General features: G+C 43.3%; 1 protein-coding gene across 1 annotated transcript in view; it reads right to left on the minus strand.

Annotated features, from left to right (window-relative positions):
• Positions 1–19,864: 19,864 nt before the first annotated feature.
• Positions 19,865–25,473, minus strand: part of LOC306737699 (alpha-1,6-mannosylglycoprotein 6-beta-N-acetylglucosaminyltransferase B-like) — a gene marked incomplete at both ends in the record, with an annotated part of 101,478 nt that continues 95,869 nt past the window's right edge. The window contains 3 exons of the mRNA XM_079219460.1: positions 19,865–20,063; positions 21,135–21,418; positions 23,402–23,476. Coding sequence (XP_079075586.1) covers positions 19,865–20,063; positions 21,135–21,418; positions 23,402–23,476 — 558 coding nt within the window. The remainder of the gene's footprint in view (positions 20,064–21,134; positions 21,419–23,401; positions 23,477–25,473) is intronic.

A 25,473-nucleotide genomic window follows, 5' to 3' on the forward strand; every position in this document is an offset into this window, starting at 1 on the left:
GATAACTGTGGATAAACAAAAGGATTTAAAGGATTACTTGAGTAAATGATGCAGCACGGAAGGACAGGGAACAAAGAGCTTGTTAGCAGAGAGCGGAGCACAGGGGTCATATCGTCCACATCTATTACAGAGTTACATGAAAGTCTTGAAGGATGATCTGAGTCAGCGGAGGAGAAAACAATCTCTGCTTCTCCGCTGAAGACACAAATAAAGACAAATCAAATTGTCAGGGCACTAAATACTGACCTTCACATAATTTGGATCACTGTGCTCTTTAAAATGTTGCTGGACCGATAATGAGACACCTCAATATGAATGTTGCCCATACGGTGCCTTCCTTTTAGTCCCATTGTTTTCTCACACTCACACACACACACACACACACACACACACACACACACACACACACACACACACACACACACACACACACACACACACACACACACACACACACAGCTTTTCCCCTCCACTGCTACCCTGCCTTCTGTGCCAATGTGTTGCTGTTCTAATTAAAGGCACATTTCCATTGGGGCGGCAGAGGTCATAAAATCCTCTGAGCGACAACAGAACTCAGACGGTGTTGTAGCTCCATCAGTATGCTGTGAAAAATTGCACCGTCGTTGCCCACAGAAACACAAACACCAACACTTATTAATACAATTCCCGTGACTGCGATGGAGCGGGGTATTGTTTGTGTAAGGTGTTTAAGGTGTTTATAAGTTCACATAATTAATATGAATACAAATATGAATGTCTGCGTGGGCGTTTTTTTGTTTGTTTGGGTGCATTTGTAATTATTTGTGGATGTCAAAGGTTGCTGCTTTTCATTAACATGTCTTTCTATTCAAGCAAGATGTAACAGCTGCATGGGAACTAACAACAATATCTTTTCATAATACAGTCTCTGTAAACTGTCAGAAATATCTACTAGGTTGTAAAATGAACACGAGTACATGGTGATCACAATTAAGAGGGACGGGAAACGACTCCATGGGGACGGAGATGATCTCCCCACTGAACGAGAAAGTGGAACATCTGATCCTTCAGCAAAACACCACAATTTGAAAGCCCTCCACGGTGAATTTGTGTTGAAGTGAGTTTAATGTGGGATTTAGCAAGGTTTCTTTGGGGGTTTAAATACATGCCTCTGATCATCACTAAGAGGCATTCCCTCTCTATTCATTTCAGATGCTGTGGATTTACCCTGTTTACCAAAGGATTAATCACACACACACACACACACACACACACACACACACACACACACACACACACACACACACACACACACACACTGTTTGAGTCTTCTGCAAAGTTGTGAAAAAAAAACACTAGTACAAAGAGATCGAGTTACCTGATGTTGTCATCTATTGTTGAGTTGTTTCAGCGCGTTGTATTGTGGTACTTTTTTTTAAAATAGAGAATTAAGCAACAAAGGGTTCTGTCTGTCCTTGTCTCTTTTTGCCTATCTGTCTGAATAGCTTCTCAATGAATCCTTCTAAGACCTCCATTGTCCGTGGCCTGGCTGCTCCAGAGTTTATGGTGTGGGATCGTACTCATTTATAGCATGCCGGCTGTGCATCAGCCAAACTGGGACGCTTTTCAGCAGAGCTGCTCAGAGAGATTAATCTAGTGGGGAGAAAAGAGAAAAAAAGGGAAAGGAGAATAGCGCTAAGTGCTAAAGGAGAGAAGCGTCCCTCCGAGGACCTGTGCGGTGCACCTGTCGGCATCCTGAAGTGATTTATTTTGTCGAGGGATGGAAATACAATTTTAATATAGGGCACAAAGACTCTGTGGTACCATTTGACAACTCCTTGCTGAAAACAGAGATAGTAGCAAGAGAGTAAACAACTGTATACAGAGATAGCTACCTTTTTATGGCTAAATAGAATTTTAGATATCAAGCATTTACTTTATATCCTTAAAGGTGCTCTGGAGTTTTCTCGTTGAATGCATTTTTTCTCATAAACCGTTTTTCATTTTACAATTAATTGAACATGGTTTGCAATCTTTTTTTTTAACAAGTCAATCAGTGGAACAGCATGCTTGAGTGTGTTCATGTCTGTTCTCTTGGGTTTGCGTGGTAAAAACATGACTCCCATGTACTCCACAGGGTACCGTGAAGGTGCCTGGACATGATACAGTAAGTGCCAAAGTCTTACAGTTCTGGTTCAGCTCTTGTAGTCTACATTAGTCCGGCTGCCATAAATAGTTCTTAAAGTATTTGATGATGTACATTACCTTATTATATGCAGCAGCCTGGTATCCTATTCCCATTCCCATACAAATACATTACGTTCGTCTTTGGATCACAAATACGTTTATAAGCATAGTTCACAGAAGTCCATGTAGGGAGGGAGGAGATCAGAGTGGATGGGAGCGCTGAACCAACAACACTTTCACCCAGCAGACCGCTGTTTATGTCCAGTTTGAAACCAAAAGTCAAAGCTGGCCAATGTCATTGTTTTCTCATCTTGATTTTGCCTTGGGGTTATGTTCATGTTGCTCAGAAATGTGAGCTTTATCTCTATGTCTTTATGTGAAGTGGTCCCGAAATACCCAATTACACAAAATTCTGCAATCTGATTGTATGAAGACAGTATTTCAGTTTTTTTAATGACATCAAGGCGCAAGGAAGCTTTTTCCCGTGCGTATACATTGACAACAATGGATTTAAGGGTGCAAAAAATGCAGTCATTGTTACATTTTTTATCAGCTCAAACTAATTTTGTACGAGACAAGAGTGGAGGAGGATTCCACAGCCTCCTTGATGTCTGTCATTGTGCAAGCACAGCCTTGAAATAAGTTGTGTTTACAGGGCAAAGGAAAAATAAAAGGCTTCCCTTCACTAAGACGTCCTTGTGTTGACACTGGGCCACCTCGATTCAACATCAAAGTGTCCCGCTAAGACACTCACAAAGTGTCCTTCCAGCACTGAGTCAGTGTTTATTCTGCTCGCTATGTTCAAGTAAACTGTGGCGCTTGTGGACATTACAGAAAAAACACTATGCATGTACGTACACCTGCATCGCCATAGTGTAAATATGAGTGCATGTGTGCAGACTCTCAGTTAAGACACACACATAGACAAGCTGATACAATGTTCAACTCTCTGGAGAGAAAAAAAAAGGCTACTAGGCATTTGAATAAAGTACAAAGGACAAACTGGTGAATGTTAGAATTAAAAATAAGTATAAAAACACATCCACAGCATCAATATAGTGATGGGAAAGGTAGAGAAGTGACCCAGTTCCAGTGTACATGTTAGTTTGCATCAGTTTCTATACACTACAAGGCTTAGAACGTGTTCTGCAGATGTAGTAAGAGCATCTACAGTATACTTCAACCTCCAAGGTCACGCAGACCTTAAATGGACGAGAGCAGAAGGAATTCTGGGCTCAAGTGATTTTTCATACTGTGGCTTTTGTCCTTCCTGTCATCAGGCTTCACAGTTCAAAAGCTTTTCACAGCTTGAGACAAAGTACAGTGTGTGTATGTGAGTGTGTGTCAGAGAAAGAGAAGAAAATTATAACTATTTTCAGATCTTCTGGCTGTACAGATCTCTATGTATCCAAAGACCGCTAAAACACAACTATTACAAGATGTCGAACACCTCACACACTCCGCAGTAGCACTCAACCCATCACGTCTGCCACGACAAGGGCACAATCTCCCTCGCTCTTCTCTTACCCCCCTCTATCGAGCAGCGGCCATCTACCCGTCTGATTGTCTTGGTGATTTGCTCTAAATGGACTTTCAGCCTCTGGAACATCTGTGTTTACCGCGCTCTCTGAAAGCGGACCGATTGGCCTCTCTCTCCCTGAACTGAAAGGTCTCCTCAAAAGGAGAAAACTCGGAGAGTACACAGCTCACGGGTCAGATGAAGCTGCAGGGTGACACATCTGAGACTGTGGAGAGATTGCACAACTAAAGCAATGTTCACAGGGCTTTAGGAAGCTTTTTATTAGCCTAGACTTAAGTACTAGTTTTTGATTATTTTGCCTTTTATTCTGCTCTCTACGCTTTACTACCCAGCAGTTTTTCCCGTTCCGATATGAAGGTCCCGGGACAGAGGACGTTGTATGTTTACAGATTGTAAAGCCCTCTAATGCGACAATAAAATGATAATACATAACTGCATCACTATTATAATTCAGTAATATGATAATTCTAAAATGGGCCTTACCACATAATAAGTACTTTTACTTTTGGTACTGTGCCTCTGAAGTCAAAAGAGCAAGAGACAAAGCAGCTCTGTACGTAGTGATGCTTTTATATCTTTATCACCTGTGTCTCTGCTCCGCTTATCTTGTCATCTGGGCTTTTTCTTATCACTGCGAAAGTGACAGTATCAGTATCAGTGTGACAGTGATACTTTTTTGTGTTTGTATAAACTATAGGTCAGCAGAGAATGGTGTAATAGATGTTCAGCCACGTGTTGTTGTGGTGTTTTTAATCACCAATGATCTTTATCTGATATCCCTTTAGGTGGAGAATTTGGCAACAACTACCGTTAGTCTTGATCGCTCACTTTATGACCTCTTTCCTGAAACAAAGGCAGTGAACTCACTCCTTTATTTCAATAGCAGTAAAAGGTTAAATCTCTTCATGTGTCAGCATCACAAACGTTTGTTTGCCACAGTGATATTATTTATTCTTCAATAATCCACAACCCAATGAAAAAATCCCATTAGATTGAAAAAAAAACCCAGATAGATAGATAGATAGATAGATAGACAACTTCTGTCTAAATGAAGAACAATCTGACAATCAAACTGTGGGAAATCAGAGAAGCACTGGCCTCCTTGAGGGAGACACAAGAGCACCATCACCAACAGCTGGAGGAGAGAAAAAAACTAATCTGTCCTTAATGGAACGGCAGGGAGAAAACCCCATATTGTTGCTGGTTTTGCTTGCCCCAGAGTGAGTATGAATTTTACTTTACTGCACAGCTGTTTTGTACTGTTTTTGAGAGCAGGGTAAAAGGTATACAGTATCACGGCTGTTTGCATTCTTTAGGCCCAGGCATTTTCTTTACTTTATAAGGATGATATTTAAACTGCATCTGCCAGTTGCATCTAAAAAATACACTCAATGAACATTCAAAGTATGGCAGCTATTCACCCCAGTTGTTATTGACGTGTGCAGCTTTAAATATCAAGACTGAGCCAGTAAATTCTATGTTTTATCCCAGAGGATCGACGTCCGTCTCAAGCAGAGCATGCAGCAACACACAAACCTAAAACCACCAGCTTCCCACGACCCTGGACATCTGCGTCGTCATTGAACCAAGCTTTGCCCTTGTTCCGCTTCCCATTAACAGTTGCTATAATAAAGAAGTTCTTATACTCCATAAGTGCCAGACATTTCCAACCATGGCCTCCTTATGAACGCAAATGTTTTAATCTAGAAATGAACATTGAGTCTGATGGTTGCACAGATCTCTTTATATTGTAATGACCTTGAAGCCCACTATGATTAAGCCATCTCAATCACGTACCACATCCTGTGCCAAAAATAATTTGAGTTGCTCTCTTTGGATGAATGTCATCTTGTGAGGGCAGCAAGGTTCAGTTACGCCTGGAGGCCTGTAACGTAGCCGTTAGCTGCACTGTGCCGCTGTGCCACAGGGAGCTTATTTGAAGTGCCAGGTGCTTGCCTGGATCTCAATAACTGTTCTGTCTCCACAGCTGCTGGAGCAGTAAAACCTTTGCTGTAACTGCTGGCCAACACTATCCCCTCGCCCGGAGCAGCAGAGGAGAGACAGCTGCCAGAGAAATTCACCATTACCCATGTTATCTGCAGTCACTGAGCCGCCATCGCATGTTCCCTGTCGGTGCCAATTCTGAATTGGTAGAGCACAGATTTGGTGATGGCCAAATTCCTAATGGTTAACTACCCACATCTTATTTTCTCACACTAAGAGGAGAAGCGGACGGTGGAGAAGGCAACAGGTGTTGCATTGCCTTTCTCAGCCAGTCTGCCTACAGCTGAACACCACATGCTGTGCTGTTGAGGTTGTGACAGGATTTTCTTTTTGATGTGGCAATTTCAGCTAACGTCGATGTGTCAGAGGAGGACTTTGTTGATGCGTTTGTTGTTGCACATGCAGACAAGTTGAACTATTGTCTCAATGCCATAGCTGCACCTTGCTGGACTCCTAATGCTGTGGAGAAAGGCTGTAAGTGTAACACTCTGTGTATTCTGTGTGTGTCTTCTTCTTTAGCTTTTTATGAAACAGCTTCTGGGTGCATTCCCACCACCCACTAATTTGGAGTGTGGGCTTAAGGAAAGTAAATCTCTTATACGAAACCCAAACGAAAACCCAACAAACAAACAAACAAACATAAAAATAAGTGTGTGTCTTCCCAGTGTTTCCTGATTGTTTATTCCCTTCACCTGTTCTCGTTTCAGACTCCTCCCCCCTGTGTGATTGTAAAGCCCCGCCCTCATTGTTTCCACCTGTGCCTCGTTGCCTGCCTTCCACTGTGTATTTAATCAGTGTCTTTCCCTTGTCAGTGGTGAGATTGTCCTTTGTCTTCATGTGGACCCGCACCTATTGCCTCCCAAATCATCTTTCTATCGGCCCAGAGCTGGAGCAAGCCACCATTTCTTTGTTGAAGTGTTGTGGATAACAGCGAGGGATCCTCTCTCATAAAGGAGCAGCTGTTCTTTACGAGCAATCTCCTTCATAAATCAAAGGAACCTTAGATTTGACTGAATCTCAGAGAAGAAGCCAAAGATTAATTGCTGGTCAACCTGCTGACTGTTGGTAAAAGGGCCAAACCAAGATAACTTAGTTATTTAATCATTACTAATCAGATGGATTAAATACATTTGTTTCTCCTTGTTCATTTTTAAAAATGATTTTTATTCAGGGGAGATAATCTACTGCAGGAGAAGCCTATCAACCAAGGTAAGGACATGATGTTACAACATTGACAAGGACTTAACAAAGTGAAATTCACACTCAGAGTACAGCATCAAAAAGAGAAGAAAACTTAACTCAAAGCTGTAAGGCTGTGTCTGTGTGTACGTCCAGGGGGAGTGACAGTCCTCAGGCAAATGAGAAACGAGGAGACTGTGCCGAGCATGTCAAAGACTGCACAGTCGACTTCAGCAGAGAGAGAATACACATTGGGATTACAGCCACCGCTGAGAAAAGATCAACCAGGTGCATATGAAGAGAATTTGGAGCTCCATATTTCTTTTGTGGCGTGAGCTCTGCAGAATTCAGATTAACTCCCGTCTGTCTGCTGAGAAACCACCAGGGACGGCGAAGGACTGGGAGCGAAGCGTAGTGAATGTAAAGGATAATGTGACAGAAAATGAATCGTCTCGGGTGGTTGGCTTTGTCTCGTAGAAAGGGACGACATTCCAATATTGATGTAACACCAAACCCAAATTCTCCAAACGGAAGAAAACGTCCTCTAAAACCTGTGTGCTAGAAATGTTGTCATGGTGGAAACCAGTTCTGCACATTTGAACTGAATGCCTCATATGCAAAGAACTTCATGTTAAACAGCGAGAGGGGAAATTGGTTCTTTTGATCCCTCTATAATGCCTGGCAGCTGCATACAGGGCCGTGAATCATTTTCTAACAGCAGGTGATCACTTAACTGCACCACATTAAATACCTATGTGCCCATCATGCCAAAAGTTCCCTCACTACTCAATGTCAAGGTTGGACCCCATGGCCTGATGGCTGACACACTCACTGTTCCAGCATTGGCATTATGATCAGAAGATTTAGCATTGATGAGCACTGCTACTTTGAGAACAGTGCAATAGGGGAAGTATTGAGGAAATCCAACAAGGAGAGCTGGAGCCAGTGTCCTTCAGTGTGTTGTCCTCTGTGGCATCTCTCAGCTTTACAGGCTGGAGATGACCCTGCACATCCTACCCAGGGCCACTCAACAGAAGTATGTGAGGACTCTCACAGTGGTCCTTCAACCAATGGCTGATGCCACGACACTTCTTATATACAGTCTATGGTTATTGAATCTCTTTCGTCTTAATGTAGTGAGGATACAGTACCTTTGTCATGCTTTTTTTTCTCATGCATAACGTGTTTTCTTGTTTTTAAGGTTAAGTCACTTAAGGACGTACTGTAGAATAAGGCTGTTGCAAAGTGAAATAATTATTTCACTTTCTTAAAAATATAATACATTTGCCTTAAAAAAACTTTGTAGAAAAGTATTTGAGGGTCCTAATTACAGCTTGTGTTGACTTTCATTCTTGTCTCGAGAGCTTGTTTTCTAGGGGACATTAAATTACTTCACCTTATTTGTCCATTTTGGCCTTCTCTCCGAACCTATGGGTTACTCACCATTTGCTGGCAAAAACATGTTGTGCCGTTTTTGTCTCCTTTTCATTAAAAATAGCTTTTCTAGGGTGGGCCCTTAGCAACTGCTTACATTACTTAATGTGAGAGGATGCCTAAGAGCTCAGGGTTCACAAGAATCATCTCCCCGAAAATGGAATCACGGCCTTCTCCGTGTCCCTGCTTGATATCCTTTCTCCCAAATTGACACAGCGGCCAAAGCCTGCTAAGTGAATCTTGAGAAGAGAGTTTAAGGAAGTGAAAGGCTGTGTGAAGCAGTACAGAGACACACAATACAAGATATCAGAAAGTGTTTTCCTGCCCTCACATGCTCATCCTCAGCACCCACAAAACCTGTATTACTCCTTTTGAGATGTGGAATAAACACTGTATGGATGATTCGAACCTGCAGGTCAAGTTGTTCGGTCTGACTAAAGCGCGCTGACTGTTTCGCACACTCACAGTGGCAGTTCAAGAAGTTTCAGTAGTAAATCTGTACTTATTTTCAAGTAAATTGTTGCACTGTGTTCAGACCACCATCTGGAGTTTACTCGCGCAGCATTAATAATAGGCAGAAGAACAGCAAAAAAACATTTCCACATTCTGTCAATAAACAAAAACAGTTCATACTGAGAACAAGCTAGTGGTTTATGGGAAGGATGAAGGTCGGCCTACGAAAGGAAGGCTAACCTGCTTTCATTTCTTGTTTCCTGTTTGTGGATTTTGCATTGGTTATAACTTCAGATAGCACTTGGTTTTCTCCTCGTCTCACTCCCAGACGTCAAAAACAGATGCTTTGGCAGTGGTCCTCTCATTTCCTGTGTCAAATACAAAATACTGACGAGGTTCTGTGCTTCGTCACTGAGCCGCATGACGTTCCGTCCGTAGTTTAAGTTTCGTAACAAGCGTAACTATCAGCCAAACCATGATGTGTTTTTCAAACCCTATAACCAAGTGGTTCTGCTTCCTAAACCGGCCAACGTGTTTCACAACAGGACCACCTGTTCACAGGACTACAGCATTAAACACAACCGTTTGACAATGTTCTTCACATGTGAACCTTCTGGGTCAAGATACTATGCTATACTATTCTGCCAAAGCGGCAAAATATGACATATATACTAAACAAAACACACATTGCTTTTCTCACTTTATTGTATATTTTACAGTTCAAATCAGAAATTTAATAAAATTAATGCTGCTTTATGTTGTCTTGAATAAATGCAAATGTGAGTACTAGTTGACAAACGGTTATTATATAATTATAATTGTATTATAGTAGTAATATATAAAAAGGTTATTCTCAATCTATGTGGAATACACATACAATTTGCAGGTACAGACTGCAGAAAGGGAAACATAAGATGATGAAGTATGAGTTGAGCGTCTGTATTGTGGCATTATTCTCCACCATCTGTGTTGAACAACTTTACATTCAGTATTGACATTTTTCCCAGGCACTTTTTAAATGAAAAAAATGCAAATTCAGAGCAACCAGCTGTCCTGCTTTGTACTGAAGAAGAAGGTCTACAGGGAATATACTGTACGAATAAATGGCCTGAGGCTTTAATACATAAACTAGCTAATTAAACACTTAATATCACCGACAAGGAGTTTCATTATTGTTTGTATCAATTACAACAACTCTGTGCCTGAAGCAATTATGAGGCAGGGTCACCTCAAAATAATGCAAGTCAACTTTGAATGAATGAACATGAACTGTCGTGATTAGCTCGGGGCTAGTTTTAGGCCTCAAATAGCAACTTGAATCAATGAAAATGTGCAGTACTGGGTTTGAAAAATATGTGCTATTTAAATACAAACACTGACTGTAGTTGTGAGAATAGTTTCTCCCCATTTTAGTATTGTTGCCATGTACAATTTTAGTGATTTGTTGGTTCAGTTGCAATTATACTGGTTTACTTATAGTCTCAGGAGTTATCTCCGTTTGCAACTTCAAATCAATTAGATGAAGTTATTAACCATCTGCTGTTTTCCTAGAAAGCAGCTTGAGAACAGAAAAGCCTAACAAGATCTTACTTGTGTTTAATGTTGCGGTCAGCCGGGAGAATGATCGCCTCTCGGGGCAAAACTATTAGTTATAAAAACACTTGAATGGGAGTTTAACAGAGCCCAAAGTCAAACTGAGAAACAGGGAGAGAAACTCAGCAAAGCACAAGTCCCCCAATTATCCATTCAGTGTTTAGATACTTTTTTTTTTATTATTTAAAAAAATATTATCCAGCATATACCAAAAGGCTCTAGAGACTATAATACTATACGGTAAATAAATATATTTGGCTATCATTCATATTGGCTTGCTGCCTCCGAGCAATCCTCTCGTTTCCATCTCTACTGTCATGTAGAGCTGCGTCCTGTCAACACTATCTTCAACGTCCATCACAGATCTCCTCCGGTTTACATAACCGAGCTTTGATCTTTAACACAGTGGAAGGTTCATATGCACATTATTTCTGATATATAGACCATGGCAAACCAAGGATACGACAAGTGTCTCATGTGTGTTTCCAGTCTGACTACATATACCCTCTTCAACAGAATCCACCATTTGTGTGTCCATGTTGCCTCTGGCTGATCAAAGCTTCTTTCTGCTGTAGAAGAGTCCCCAGCGTGTACTCATGAATAATACCCCCCCCACACACACACACACACACGCACTCACACACTCATTCAGATTCATAACAATCCCAGCTAATGAAAACAAGGTCTATTTTTTTGAGCAGCGCACACATGGAAACACATCTTGCTGCAGTGTTTCATGAACCAGGAGTCACTGCTCAAATGAACATGCTTTTGAGCTTGCATGTAATATTTCAAATGACAAAACAAATGCAAAAGGTGTGCACTGGCTTCAGTCTGAAACTTGTCGCTAGATTGCCATCATTGGGAGATAGATACACATTCAAAGCTTTTAGCAGTTGAACTTTCTGTTGTTGGTGGCTCATGAAGAGGTTTAGTGACAGGAGACGACAGCGTTTTGGCTGCCCAGAATAATATCAGTGGAAGCATAACGCATCAGTTGTGTCAGTCCCGGATAAACACAAGCAGTGCAGCTCCATTAACTGCTCAAATTATCTCAGTAGGAATATAGAGCGAGCACTTTTTCCAGTGATCCTGATGGATAATTTGTGAACAGTGTTGACGATGCCACGTTGGTGATGCACTGGATCCAAACGTAGCCATTAGCGGGGGCAGCAGAATGCTTGCAATGATTAATTGACAAATGATGTCATAGTAAAAAATGCAGGTAGGTAACAAGACAATGTAAGATTACTAATAACAACACAAAGCATCTGGCCCACTGGAGGCCAATAGTCTCACTTTGTTTGACTACACTGGTCATACAGGGCATCAGTATTAAATTGAGACATTTAAAAAACAGTTTAATTGTTTCTTGTAAGTTTGTAAATCAAGGCCCCCGGGCATATAGAATTACGGTTGGTATAACTTATTATTAGTTACACTCTTTTACTCTACGTGTGCTTGCTTCGTAGATCGATTACAATGCTGTAACTCCTCGGGGAGCGGGGCCTCTTTGTTTCTTCCTGGCATTGAAGCACAATGTAATTAAAGGGAAACTTTGTCGATTTAAGCCAACTTTGCATCGTTGCAGCTTTGTGTCGTTGCAGTGTGGCTGGTATGTGCTTCCTTCCCTTTGTGTTCCCTCTGCAGAGCAACAAAAGTTCCCCTTTGATTTCACAGCTTGTCTATGCTTTTGTTATTCCAGTTTGTTACTTGAGGATATTTAGTTGTTACAGTTACCTACCTTTGCTCTAATTATTATTTATAGAAGCTAATCTCGGCGTTCTCTGATTTGTAATCACTATCATTGAATTTTGTTGTTCAATACGGTTTACACAGTTTTACAACTGCTTCAATACACACCTCAAAGGCCGACTGATGTCTCAAAACCAAAGCGTAAAGCTACATGCAGTAGTAAGGGCAGAAGAGTTGGCTCAAAGATGGGCAATTATCATTAGAGACCACATGACCTCAAAAATGACGAATAAATAAAGTTGCAACAACACAGTCCTGATGAGAGCTGCAATCAGGCGCATTAGGTGAAAACACCTGGGTGGGTTATGCCTCAGCTCTAATCAACCAAGAGAATCAAAACCATGTGGAGATATATATTTCGGATTTGCTTTTAATATGTATCGACTGAAATATTCAGGGAGGTGAAGAAAAAAAAAAAAAAGCACAAGGGACAAAGTCTGTACCACAATAACCAACAGAAAAAAAGCTAATCTGCCATGTCGACGAAATGTGTCTCTGAGCGCCACGGTGCTTAGAGTGCTAATACACCGGGCAGATTTAGGATGAAATAGACAGAGGTTTTTACGCTTAAGCAGACAGAGCTGCCATTAAAAGGATGCAAAATGAGACTCTGGGTAGAAAGAAATGCAAATGTTTCCTGTTCCTATTTGGGTTCTGTTGTCCTCATTAATGCGGCGTGTTGTTGCCTGTAGACTGTTTGCTTTATGCATTTTAAAAACTTTAAGAGAGGCAACATAGACAAGACAACGGAACAGGGTTATATCTTAGAAAATATGCACAGGTTAAAGAAAAAGAAAAGTGTGAATGTGTGTGTTAGGCAGGAAACATGAGTGAAATGCTGACGTCATACAACTCAACATTTGGTGTTTCTTTATGAGTGGATATTTTGCTCACACAGTCTTTTATTTTTCAACCGATGTCTCGCTGTGGGTCGCTGTCTGGCTTGTTGGCGTCCATGTTATGGGATGTGGTCAGCGTGTGAAGTGACAGCCGTTCAAGGTTGATTCAGACATCAGCCAGGAAGCCTTGGACGAATGTATAAAGACGCCTTCACTCCCATCCTTTTCAAAGAGGGCCCTCTTCATCTCCTCGTCCCTCCCGCTGAGGCCCCTCACTGGGCAGAGGGAGGCTCTGGGGCCGACCCCTCTTTCGTCATCTTTCATCATGCTTTCTCTCCGTTCTTGTGTCTTTTTGTTTTGTTTTAGAGGCATTTGTTCCCTTGCTTTCAACCAAGACAAGAGAAAATAGACAATTAGCAAAGGATTCTCATCCCTTTTTCTCACTTGGTGTTGTGACAAATTGCCATAATGATGCATTCGAAACGTTCGCAACAGATACAAGGACAAGCTTTGTGTTGCTTTTGTACTGTTGCTCCTTCACTGCAGTGGAAGTCTGCGGCACAACTGTGCATCAAAGGACATGATGGCGGTGGTAACGTTGACAAAAACCTTGTATGGAACTCTGACATTGGATCTCTTTGGGCCCTGTAAACACTTCATGTGTAGCATGACATTTTAGGTGATAATTATGTTTGTACCGACTTTCGTGTTCAGCCAAACATACGTTTTAAAAGTCAAATCATACTAAAATGTTTAGTGCGCCACTCTCTCTCTCGCTCTCTCTCCCTCCCTCATTACCCCAGATCCTTTTCAGTTTTTGCCGGCCTAACTTTGCCAGCCATGAAAGAAAGAAGGAACGAAGGAAGAATTGGAAAAAGGAGCAGATAAAAAAAATAGCATAGGGTGAGGAGGAAAGAGACAACTGTGGAAAGGGTGGGTAAGAGAACATAGATGGAAGAATTGCATGCAAATAAGTGCACGCACACGCACACACACACGCACCACACACACACACACACACACACACACACTCTCACGCACCACACACAGCCTCTGTCAAGAGGTGTTGTGATGGGGGGTTTCAACAAAAACAGGAACTATACAGCTGTTGGAAGAATTTCCCATGTGGTTCCTCGGCAGCCATGTATAAAGTTAGAAAGTCACCTTGAGAGCAGATAGAGAGACACAAACACTACCGGAAAACACACACACACACACACACACACACACACACACACACACACACACACACACACACACACACTGACTGAAGTTGTTATCTGCACAGGTTATTGTTACACTCTGCTTTGAGCCAGACTGGCTTCTCATTTAATACTGAAGGAAAGAAAGAAAGAGAGAGGGGCTGGTGGAGAGAGAGAGAGAGAGAGAGAGAGAGGGTGGAGGCGCTCACCTGGGGCATCTCTCATTGATTTGCGTTTCTTTTTGAGCGTCTCTTTTATTTACACATAACTTTATTTATTCAGGCCCACGTCGGCGCTCAAGAGCAGTCTGCCAATTACCTATGCATTATTGACGAGGATGCCCTCGACCTCTTGTGGCTCCTCTCCTCTCTCCTTCCATTTCCCTCGTTCCCTCTCCTCCCTTTTAATCTTCTTTCCTTTTGTCACCCACCCCTCTTTCCTTTTCTAATTACCTCATACCTCGTCACCTCCTCCATCCTTTATTTCCCTTCCCTTCTTCCCTCCCTCCTTTTTCTGCATCCCCCCTGGTGGTACTTTAGTCCAAACAAAGATGAATCACACCGCCACCTTACTTGATTTAGAGATGCATACACGAGTACATTACACATTTAGTTCTTACTATAGTTCTCAATTGATATTATGCTATTTTAAACACACAATATCACGATGGTCTCCTGAGTTTGAACTCTGCTAATCTTCAGTACTGGCAGATACGTGGAGGCTTCCTTCCAGTGAGCGAGAGACTAAAAAGCAACACATCTGAGGCAAACAGGAAACGGGCTCCAACTCCACCTTGATGTGAAAAGCCCTGTGGAGATCTGACCACATGACTGAAGGCTCTGGATGCATCCTCCTCCGCCGCCTCCTCCTCCTCCTCCTCCTCCTCCTCCTCCTCCTCCTCTTCCACTTCAAAAGGAAGTCAGCTTCATTAAAGAGCTGAGCCAGGAAACGTGAGGAAGCAGCACAAAGAGATGAGTGTTTGTCCCCACACCTGGAGGTCGAGCTCGCCCTTAGAAAGGCATACATTCACCGAAAAGCCTCCGCTTACTTCCAGACTTCCACACAGCGGCGTACATACGTGACTATGCGTCGCACACGTCAACGAAAACGCACACATATGGACACACGAGCGCTATGAGAGCCACGCATGCAGGTAGCAGCAACACCGCTCGACAGAGAAACCACTTGTACGCCAGCAATACTGTTGCGCCAACGTTTTTTTGTGGACAAATTGGACCTCTGAGAGCCCTGAGAAAAATGACACATTAAATATCAACACAAAATTAAGTGCACTCCACCGTGGCGACACGTCCGCGATCTTGTCGGTCTTCAGCCGAAGAAACGGCACGTTCTGACAAACACGTTTCCTGTGAGTTATACATTCATCTTCTGCATTGTGGCTCGGTAATTATTCAGCTGTGTACATCACCCTGTTCCTCTACTGATTAATTATTGTTTAAACAGCATAAATAATATGCTCGGATTCCAAATTCCTTAACAGCCGACGGACCGAAAAGGACTGGTAATAAGCTCATTAATGCTGCTTCGTAGACACCGGCGCCCACGCAGCCTGGAAACACTGAATCACATGTGGACTTAGATGGAGAGATGAGACACACTAGTACATTTTCTTCAGCTCTGTACTGAGCTAGTTGTGCTTTGCTTGAGTATTTCTATTTTCGACTACTATATTTTGACTACTTAAAATCATTTTCAGGATAAACTGCTTCACATAAAACTAACCACCTTTTAAACTTCACCAGTTACATATAATCTGATTACACATGAATGCATCAGCAATAATAATCCAATTAAATATTGAGACGGCACGGCATAGTCAACTACGTCTTTATAGTTTTTTCAGTACCATCTCAGTCGAGGCTCCGAGGAGTTAAATCACTGCAGACATTTGACAAAGTGCAGACGTTCCTGTGTTTTGTTGCCGAATCGGATTCAACGAGCGGATGAGGAAGATGTTGCATCGGTTACAGGCGGTTAGCTGAGTATCCCACCTCCACCGAGGGAATAGTTAAAAACCATACGGAGAAAAAGACTGAGTACCAAAAGTGATTGGAGTCCAGGCGGCAACCTACGTGGTCTGAAAAGTGAGTGCGGAACTTGTATTCTTTCTACTGGCCATTAGGGGGCGACTCCTGTGGTTTTAAAAAGAGGTCTGAAACATTGTAAACATGAGTTTATCAGTTGCAATTGAGACCACAAAGTCTTCTTTACTTAAGCGCCACTGGTCTAAAATCAGTTCTCATTTTGATGGGCTTTCTTAAGGTCAGGATTAACTACGAAGCAGAACAATGATCTAAATGGTCGCCGATTAATTATCTGTGAATTGACTGATAGATTATTTGACATAGTTTCAGCTCCACACACATTCACACACACACTCTGCCTGTTGAAAAGGTTCCAAATAAAAAGTACCTCGTGTTAATATCTCGCTCTACAAATCTCCGGGGAAGCTTCCTCAGAATTAGCCGGCGCTGCTCTTTCCTGCCACCCCAATCATCACGAAAACCAAACTGTAAAACCATATACAGTATATCGACGATGAATCCTCTGTCAGTTTGCATGCACAATCCTCAGAGTAATTGTTGACTGAGAGTCTTCGTCACGCATCAACCTCCTTCAAACAGGAGGCGGTGGAGCTGTTCTCAGTGAAGGAGGCTTGAATAGGCGTCTCCCTCAGATGTTTCCCACTGTGGATCTTTTTCTTGTAGAACATCTTTTGAATGAGCGTTTTATGTTACCATGATGAGGTGGATGTTCTTGACGGCACAATCATATTTCACCTTGATGAAGCAGAATTGTTTTGTTTTTCTTTTTTTAATTAGACAGAGAACATATGGACCAATAACGCGCATGGCACTCACATTAAAATGTACGTATGACGTGTTGTCTGGCGCTATTTGTTTCTTTTGTTTTACTCGTTTGGTTTATATATTTCTGTCTCGATGGAGCGTTCACCCACAGTTAAGTGTTGCCTAAAGGCATTTTGAGGACTGTTCAGGCTCAAGCTGTGCAGTGTATCTTCACAAACGTCACACACACACACACACGTCACACACAGCCTCTGTCAAGAGGTGTTGTGATGGGGGGCTTCAACAAAAACAGGAACTATACAGCTGTTGGAAGAATTTCCCATGTGGTTCCTCGGCAGCCATGTATAAAGTTAGAAAGTCACCTTGAGAGCAGATAGAGAGACACAAACACTACCGGAAAACACCGAAACTGGTCTCCTATGGATTGGTAACAATTGTCATCTACCTCAGCGTTTTTCTCAAAATAAGGGGATATGAGAGGAATAAGCGGTATGGTGTTTCCCTCAAAATGTATAGCTAATGCAACAATGGACGGATTCATTATTTGTATATATGAATTTGATGATGTGGCATCATCACACTTTATGCCCATTGATTTCATATTGGAGCCTTTCTATTGGATGCAGCCTGCTTTCATGTGCCGGGTTCATGGAAACAAAGAAGTGCTTTTTTGTCATTTTTCATTGTAAATATTCCACTCAAGAAGATGGATGAATTGCGGAGATGAAATTTAAATAGCCTCTGGTGTTGAATTAAAATTACAGTGCGCTGGTGAAAGGGTGACATTCCCCCCTTTTGGTGCAGGTCAATGAGGATTTGATGGATCTACTTTGGCATTCACATTTGTGATTTATTATTCATTTAATTCTTTATTCACTGGGATCCAGACCAAGAGCTGGCCTAAAACACACACAGACACACACTAATAGTTAATAGTTAATCAAAGAGATGTGTATTGATTATACGGTTGGCCTTCACTACTGTTGTGGTTAATCCGATCCGGCTCAAAACAATAAAAAAAGGAGAAGTCAGTAGAGAAGATCTACTGCATTGAATAACTGTGCCTGTTAACTTGAGTTTGCAGAAATAACTAGATTTGCAGCAGCAGATTAGCCGTGTACAGACACATAGGTGCACACTCTTTCACTCACTCACTTGCATTAGATAATTAGACAACATAGACAAAGTTTCTCCAAATAAAAGTTTGCTTCCTGTTTGGTGTGAACAAACCAATCGTTTTAAAACCGGTGTCTCTTTGCAGCGTACCTGGAGGTTTTTGGAACATGTGGTGAAAAGGAGGACGGAGACGTCAAAGATTTGGGACATCTGGACATAGAGCCATTAATTAGGACTGACCTGGACAAAGGACGTCTGTCACCGCGGTCTCAGGGAAACTGTCTGTGCGGAAATGTGGTGTGGAAGGATTAGAGCTAACATGCCTGAGATGGTACCAGGGTTTTGTCATTTGAATATGGGACATTTTTTAATAATCTAAACGACATGCTGGGGCTAAACCCAATATTATTCTCTTTTAGCTGTGTTCTTGGTGCCAACAGTTTCTTTAAACCTGCCTTCATAGCTTTACAAGTGATTCCCTATGTTTCCCAGAATATTGCTGGAGTATAAAAAGTGTAGTTAAAGTAAAAGCATAATGTTGCCAGTCAGGAAAATACCGGACGTTAATCTGAAATCAGATTCCCCCTCCACTCCTCCCCCTCTCTATCACTGGCTCCCTCATGTCTTATCGACAGCTTCGACCTGCATGTGGCCTCCATGTGAGAGAAATCAAACGTTTCTCCCTCCAGTTGGATTGATTGAAACGCAGATGAATGGTGGGAGGATTGTAACAGATGGGTGCAGGAGTGAGAACAGAAGACACACAAGATAGGAAAGGACCCGAGTGACGACCAGACGCAACATAAACCCAACTCAACACTTTGATCTGTTCAGATTTTTTTATTTTCATTTCATTTTTCTTCTCCATAATAAAGCCCGGAGGACTCTTTAAAAATCCAGTTGAGCACTCTGAAAGGCTTATTTATTGAAAAATAATCTTGCACTCTTTATTTTTGTCCTCTGTACTCCTCCTCCTCCTCTTTTCCTTCTTGCGACAAGAGATGATTGCATTTGACCGATGCTGCCTCAGACTTTTGGTTCAGTCTGATAAATTACTCTGTCCATCATTGGGGACGAGAGTAAAAGCGGGGGAGATAACCTGGTTGTCCATCATCCTTTGTCCAAGTGCAGAGAGGAGATTGGATATTGACCCGAGGTTGCCTTCTCCAAGCCAACTTATTTGAAGACTCTGTCAGGGAATGACAGTCTTCCCAATACTCAGTTTCTCTGCAGTCACACAGCTCTTCAACTACATATCTTTCAATTTAAACACCACATTTTTGGTGAGACGCAGCTCCAGAAGATGACATGTTGTGTGTCATATCACCAGTAAACCTCTTTTAATAACTCTTATCCTGTAGTCGAACGTTAGTTGGCATTGGTAACCCAGCCTCTTCCTCTGGTTGTAGTGACACCTGCTATCACGGAGCCCTGTTCTACAAAGTCTTACTGCTTTTTAAAAACTCCAGCAAGTTATCGTACACATCTTTTACACCAACCCAAAGTCCTGGCAGCTATTCCAGCCCGCTTTTAGCTCTTCAAATCCATGCATGCCTGTTCCTCATTGTCCTACATTTACAGTTTTTCGGGGTGGTAAGCTGCCTCTCTGCACCGTCCGTCATCATTTCTCACAGCTCTACACCTGCTCCGGCCTACGGGTGCCACCCGGTGCCTCCCGGTGTCCCTCCCCCTCAAAACCTCCCGCCAATCGGTATCTAATTCTTTTGCGTCTGTCCTTGGCCGGTCCCGTCATTATAGACAGTCTCTGCACAGCGCCACCTGGCCACGTCGGAAGTCCCTGCACGGGCAAAGGCGTCTGTATTTGGGGGAGTATCCGGCACAGCTGAAGAGGAGGGGTTCCCGCTGGAGGCCGCACTCCCGCCGCACTACCGAGAAGGCCGGCAGGATGTGGTTGATCTCGGAGTCGACCACCTCGCACTGCACCTCCAACCTGAGGGGTGAAACACAGGAGCAGAGGTCGGCATACACTCCTGAAAATAACAGTTCACCGGATTTAATTCTCATGTCTCATGCCTCATGTTAATTGACTTTGTATGCCGGAGCAGAAAGTAAACATGCGCACCGGAGGGACAGAAACTCCAACAGTCTTCTGGAACACACTTTCTTATTTTCACAATTTACTTAACCAGGCGAGGGTTCTGCCGTGTCCTTGAAATGATAATTTGGAAGTAATAAAAGTATTTTAGTGGAATTGGCGTAACCTCAAAATACATGGAAGGAGAGACAGGAAACAGAGAAATGTCTTCACCTTCATCACACTTCAGATGCCGATTTAAAAAGAGAGCGATGGAATTTAGTGGAAAAGCGACAAGGAAGGTGGATAAAACTGCGAGGCAGGTATGATGTGTCAGAGAGAGGAAGAGAACTTCTGTCAGAGGACAGACCCGGGCTTTGAGGAGGAGAAACAGAAGAGAATCAAATAGGAGAGCAGCACTGTAAACCAAGACCAAGAAGTAAACACAAAAGACTCTTGGAGGATGAAAAGAGCAAAGAATAAGAGCCGGTTGCCGAAAGCAGTCGATGAAGGGATGTTTTTTGGAGGAGAGGCTCAAACACCAGCAGGCTTTCAGTCTCAAAGCTGAAACTTGAGTTTCTGTTTCCGCTGCCTGGGGCTGGTACAGTAAACTAAATAAATACCCGGTGAGATTCGGTCTCACCTGTTCTCAATGTCAACTAATACAAGAGAAATTATCCATCTGGGCAGTGCAGAAACAGCTATAACTTTGTGTGGATGAATTGTAACCACCAGGAGCCTTTTTGTTTTTCTTTGAGGGGATTTGGATTTTTGTGCTGAAAGACGGAAAAATATCAGTAATTCCTTGTCGGTTTCCAATTCCTCTTTATATTCAACATCGACAAGACGGCCAGTGTTTTGACGACAGAAGATTTTCTGAATACACCAGACACTGGAGTGCAAAGACGGCAACTCAAAAAGTGTGTACGTGTGCAGCTTTCGGGCCATGTGGGGATCGTAACTCTGATGGACTTGAGGCGGACTTACCCGCGCAGGGCCTCCTTGTTGTTGATGAAGCGGAAGTGAGCGGGCTCACAGATGAACCCATCCGAATGGCACGCCTCCACACAGGACTGGCCCTCCTGGGATACGAGCAGCCTGAGGGAGCTGAGAGGAGGCCAGGCGGGGGGCGCCGTCACATTGGACGCCCAGCCAAGGGCCGTGGAATTGGGCAGAGGCGCAAAGAGAGGTCCTCCAACCCTGGAGCCACCAGCGGACCCCTGTCTGGAGAGGTTGGCTGGAATGAAGGGAGGCTCGAGGGCACAGAAGTCCTGGAGGGGAAAGATACAGTCACCTTCATTTGTGCAATCGTGTTATCGTGGGACACTGTCGGATGAACAGCAACAGCAAGAGTGAGACTTTTATTTAGTTTATAGGCAGAATGGTGACAGCTCTAAACATTCCTCTTCTCCATATTGGCATGATGCAAGTGGCAGATAAAATAAAGTAATTATTTTGTGCAAAGCTGCATTCCAAAGTTTATATGAAGCTAATAAACAGGCGTTAGCGCTCTGAGTCAAATCAAGTGGGGATGTTCCCTCTGCCCAGTTTAGCAAGGAAACACTGTCTCAGGGACCAAGAGGAACTTTGGAGGATATCCACTTGATTTGACTGACTCTTCAGAAACATCATATTAGCCACAGCTTAGCTTTTGTATTTTTGCATCCATCACATTAAAAACCTCTCTATGAGGGGGATCTCTTTACAGCCAGTATGAACAGGAGGAACCATCACAGCAAGAAACGGTTTCAAATGATTCTGGCACCGAGACTTGACAAATATGTGAATCTCTCCTTTGACAGTGAAGGTTTTTGACAGCGACCAGTTACTGATGTGTTTGCCGCCACAGCTTCTGGCTGTCTGGAATACGACCAATATCTTGTATCATATGCTGCAGGATGCTGTAAGCGTAGTAGAGCAGGTTGTTTCTTAACATTTAGGAAATAACATTTAATTAACATAGCAAGTGAAGACAAGTGATATCTTACAATGTGTCCTGACCCACACCGGATGATCAAAGATCGAAGCTGATGTTACTTTGACAACTTTTCATAAGGTTGTTCACTGCTGGCTTGTGGCTGTAAGCTAAACATTACTCAGGGGACTCAGAGAACAGCAATGCTTTTTTCTTTTCTTTGTTTCTTTCTTTCTGTGGTTGCCAAAATCACACAACAAGCTGTGCTGGGAATTTAATCAATCAACTGATATGGCAGCGAGTGCGACTTCACAAGAGCACCGACTGCCCTCTCGCTCTGTGCCGCGGCTACTTAAACGTCGGTGGCACAGCTGACACTGTGTTTCCTTTGGAAACAATAACGGGGACTGAAGCTACAGAAAAGCCATTACAAGGAAGGTTGATTCATATGGCACCTTTTAAACAATCCAAACAGTGGTACAGTACTGCCTTACACAGGAGTGATAAAGAAATAGACATCAACACATGTGAAAACACCCAAGAAAGTAGGAGACAAACTAACAGAAGGTGCTGAGCCTGAGCTGCTACAGCATGCTAGTGTATGGTTATTACTAATGCATATTTGCATCAGTAAAAAGGTTGACCAACTGGAAGCAGTGGTATTCATGGTCAATCTTTATTAATCAGTTACTCCCGTTCCTCCAGCAACAGTATAAATGCTGCAGTCGCGGTTTCTGTATCCAAACCAGCTGCCAGTCAAGAGCAGACGAAGGTTGTTGAGAGACACCTCTGCAGCTTGTCTGACATCTAGGCCGGGAGTATAAAAAAAAAAAAAAGGTTCTTTCATCACAATCCTCCATCATCCTCATGCCCACACTTCTGCTCCTTCTCCTAACTCATCCCTTCTCATTAGTGTCAGGAGACCTTCTGCTTTAGTGCTGGAGGGCAGATATGTGGTTTTTAATGAGAGTTAGCATGTAGATTAATCACAGGTCTACATACGTGGAGTACAGAGATAATGAAGCACATGCACGCACACACACACACACACACAGACGCGCACACACACACAGACGCGGGCACACACACACGCACGCACGCGCACACAGACGCACGCATGCACAAGCAGACATACACTTTGTTCTGGGTGTCGAATGCACACATTGATGAAATATTGAGCAGAGTGTGGAGTTTGACAGCTGGTGAAAATAGTGTATGTATGAGAGAGAGAGAGGGAGAACTAGCATGTAAAAAGGGACTCTTGTTGTGTGTGTGTGTGTGTGTGTGTGTGTTTTCCAGCGCTCTGTGTATATTTGCCTCGACGTAGACTGAACCTCACCTGATTCTGTATGTAGGCATGCACTCTCTCCAGCATCCCCTCACAGGTGTACTCATAAGGCAGATATGGCTCAACCTGAAAATGACAAAGAAACACAGTCCACACCCCATTAATATTCCCATATTTTGCACACAGCAAAATGTACCTTTGTTGTTGCCGTCAATTCATTGTTCACACTAATTGCGAGGCGTCGTCTCTCCTCCTTGTTCGTTTCAGCGGGTGAATGTTTCTATTGTCAGATTTCTGCGCGGCCTGATTGGAAACTCATTAGGCATCATTTACATGCCACTAGTTCATCCCCTGCTGTGATGTGCTGGCTGTATAACTAAAAGAATAATTTTGGTTGTCCTAATTAGTGATGTGCTGTAAATAAAATATATTTTATTTTATTTTACTGGAGAGGCTGGTCCTTGCCCATCTCCGCCCTCTGGTGAGTTCATCCCTGGACCCACTTCAGTTCGCCTACCAGTCTGGCATCGGGGTGGATGACGCCGTCATCTTCCTGCTGCAGAGATGCCTCTCTCACCTAGAAAAGGCTGGAAGCACTGTGAGAGTCATGTTCTACGACTTCTCCAGCGCCTTCAACACCATCCAGCCTTTACTTCTGAGGGACAAGCTGGAGCAGACCGGGGTGGACCACCACCTGACTGCATGGATCCTGGACTACCTCACCAACCGTCCACAGCATGTGCGGATACGGGAGTGTGAATCAGATCGGGTGTCCTGCAGCACGGGAGCCCCACAAGGAACTGTTCTGGCTCCATTCTTCTTCTCCATATACACATCGGACTTCAACCACAACTCTGCAAACTGCCACCTGCAAAAGTTCTCTGACGACTCTGCAATCGTCGGCCTCATTTCCGCCGATGATGACAGGGAATACAGAGAGCTGAACCAGGACTTTTTAGGATGGTGCCAGCGAAACCGCCTCCAGATAAACTCCAGTAAGACCAAGGAGCTGGTGGTGGACTTCCGCCGGGGTAAACGCCCTCCTCCGGTACCGGTGAGCATCCAGGGACTGGACATTGAGATCGTCAAATCTTATAAGTACCTGGGTGTTCACTTGAACAACAAACTGGACTGGTCTGACCACGCTCATGCACTTTATGAAAAGGGACAGAGCAGACTCTTTCTGCTGAGGAGACTGAGGTCTTCTTTGACTCGGTGGTGGCATCAGCCATCTTTTATGGAGTGGTCTTCTGGAGCAGCAGCATCACTGCAGCTGACAGGAGGAGACTGGACAAACTGGCGAGGAAGGCCAGCAGCGTGCTGGGACGTCCTCTGGATACCGTGGAGGTGGTGGGGGACAGGAGGAGGATGATGACGAAGCTCTCGTCCATGATAAGCCACGCCTCCCACCCCATGCAGGACACTCTGGCAGCGCTGCACAGCTCCTTCAGTCACCGGCTGATTCATCCCCGGTGTCTGAGGGAGAGGTACCGGAAGTCTTTTCTTCCCGCTGACACAAATGCTGGACGAATATAATATGATGCAGTGCTTGGATTAATACAAATGTAATTAGCTGGTAATTAAATAGCTTTATATTGTTGATATCGTACTTATAAATCAGTCAAAGCTCCATGAGTGACTGAAAGGAAGTTGTTACAGAAGTGTAACCAATGGAGAGACTTTTCTCCACGTTTCAGCGCTACCAGCAGAGATGGAGGCGGCGTCTTTATGCCTCCGTAAATGATACACGACTCACCAAATTGCATTTCCAATCTGAAATCTTAGCAGTCATGATGTTCAACCATGTGTGAAATCAGACTTGGCCCATTTAAAGTGAAAACCCCAGAGAAGCAAGTATGCAGGGATGATGCAATTTAAAGAAGTTACGCACACTGCAAATCTGATCAAAGCCTCATGTTAATTGACCAGAAAGTAAACATGCGCACAGGAGGGACAGAAACTCCAACAGTCTTCTGGAACACACTTTCTTATTTTCACAATTTACTTAACCAGGCGAGGTGACTTAGAGCATGTTCTCATTTACAGCAGCGGCCAAAGAAGTTGCAGTTTCCTCAAAACCAAATGTTTACACGTCGTTTTCTTCTTCTATCTATTTAACCAAC

This window comes from Taurulus bubalis (assembly GCF_910589615.1).
Source record: "Taurulus bubalis genome assembly, chromosome: 6".
NCBI classification, from domain to species: Eukaryota; Metazoa; Chordata; class Actinopteri; order Perciformes; family Cottidae; genus Taurulus; species Taurulus bubalis.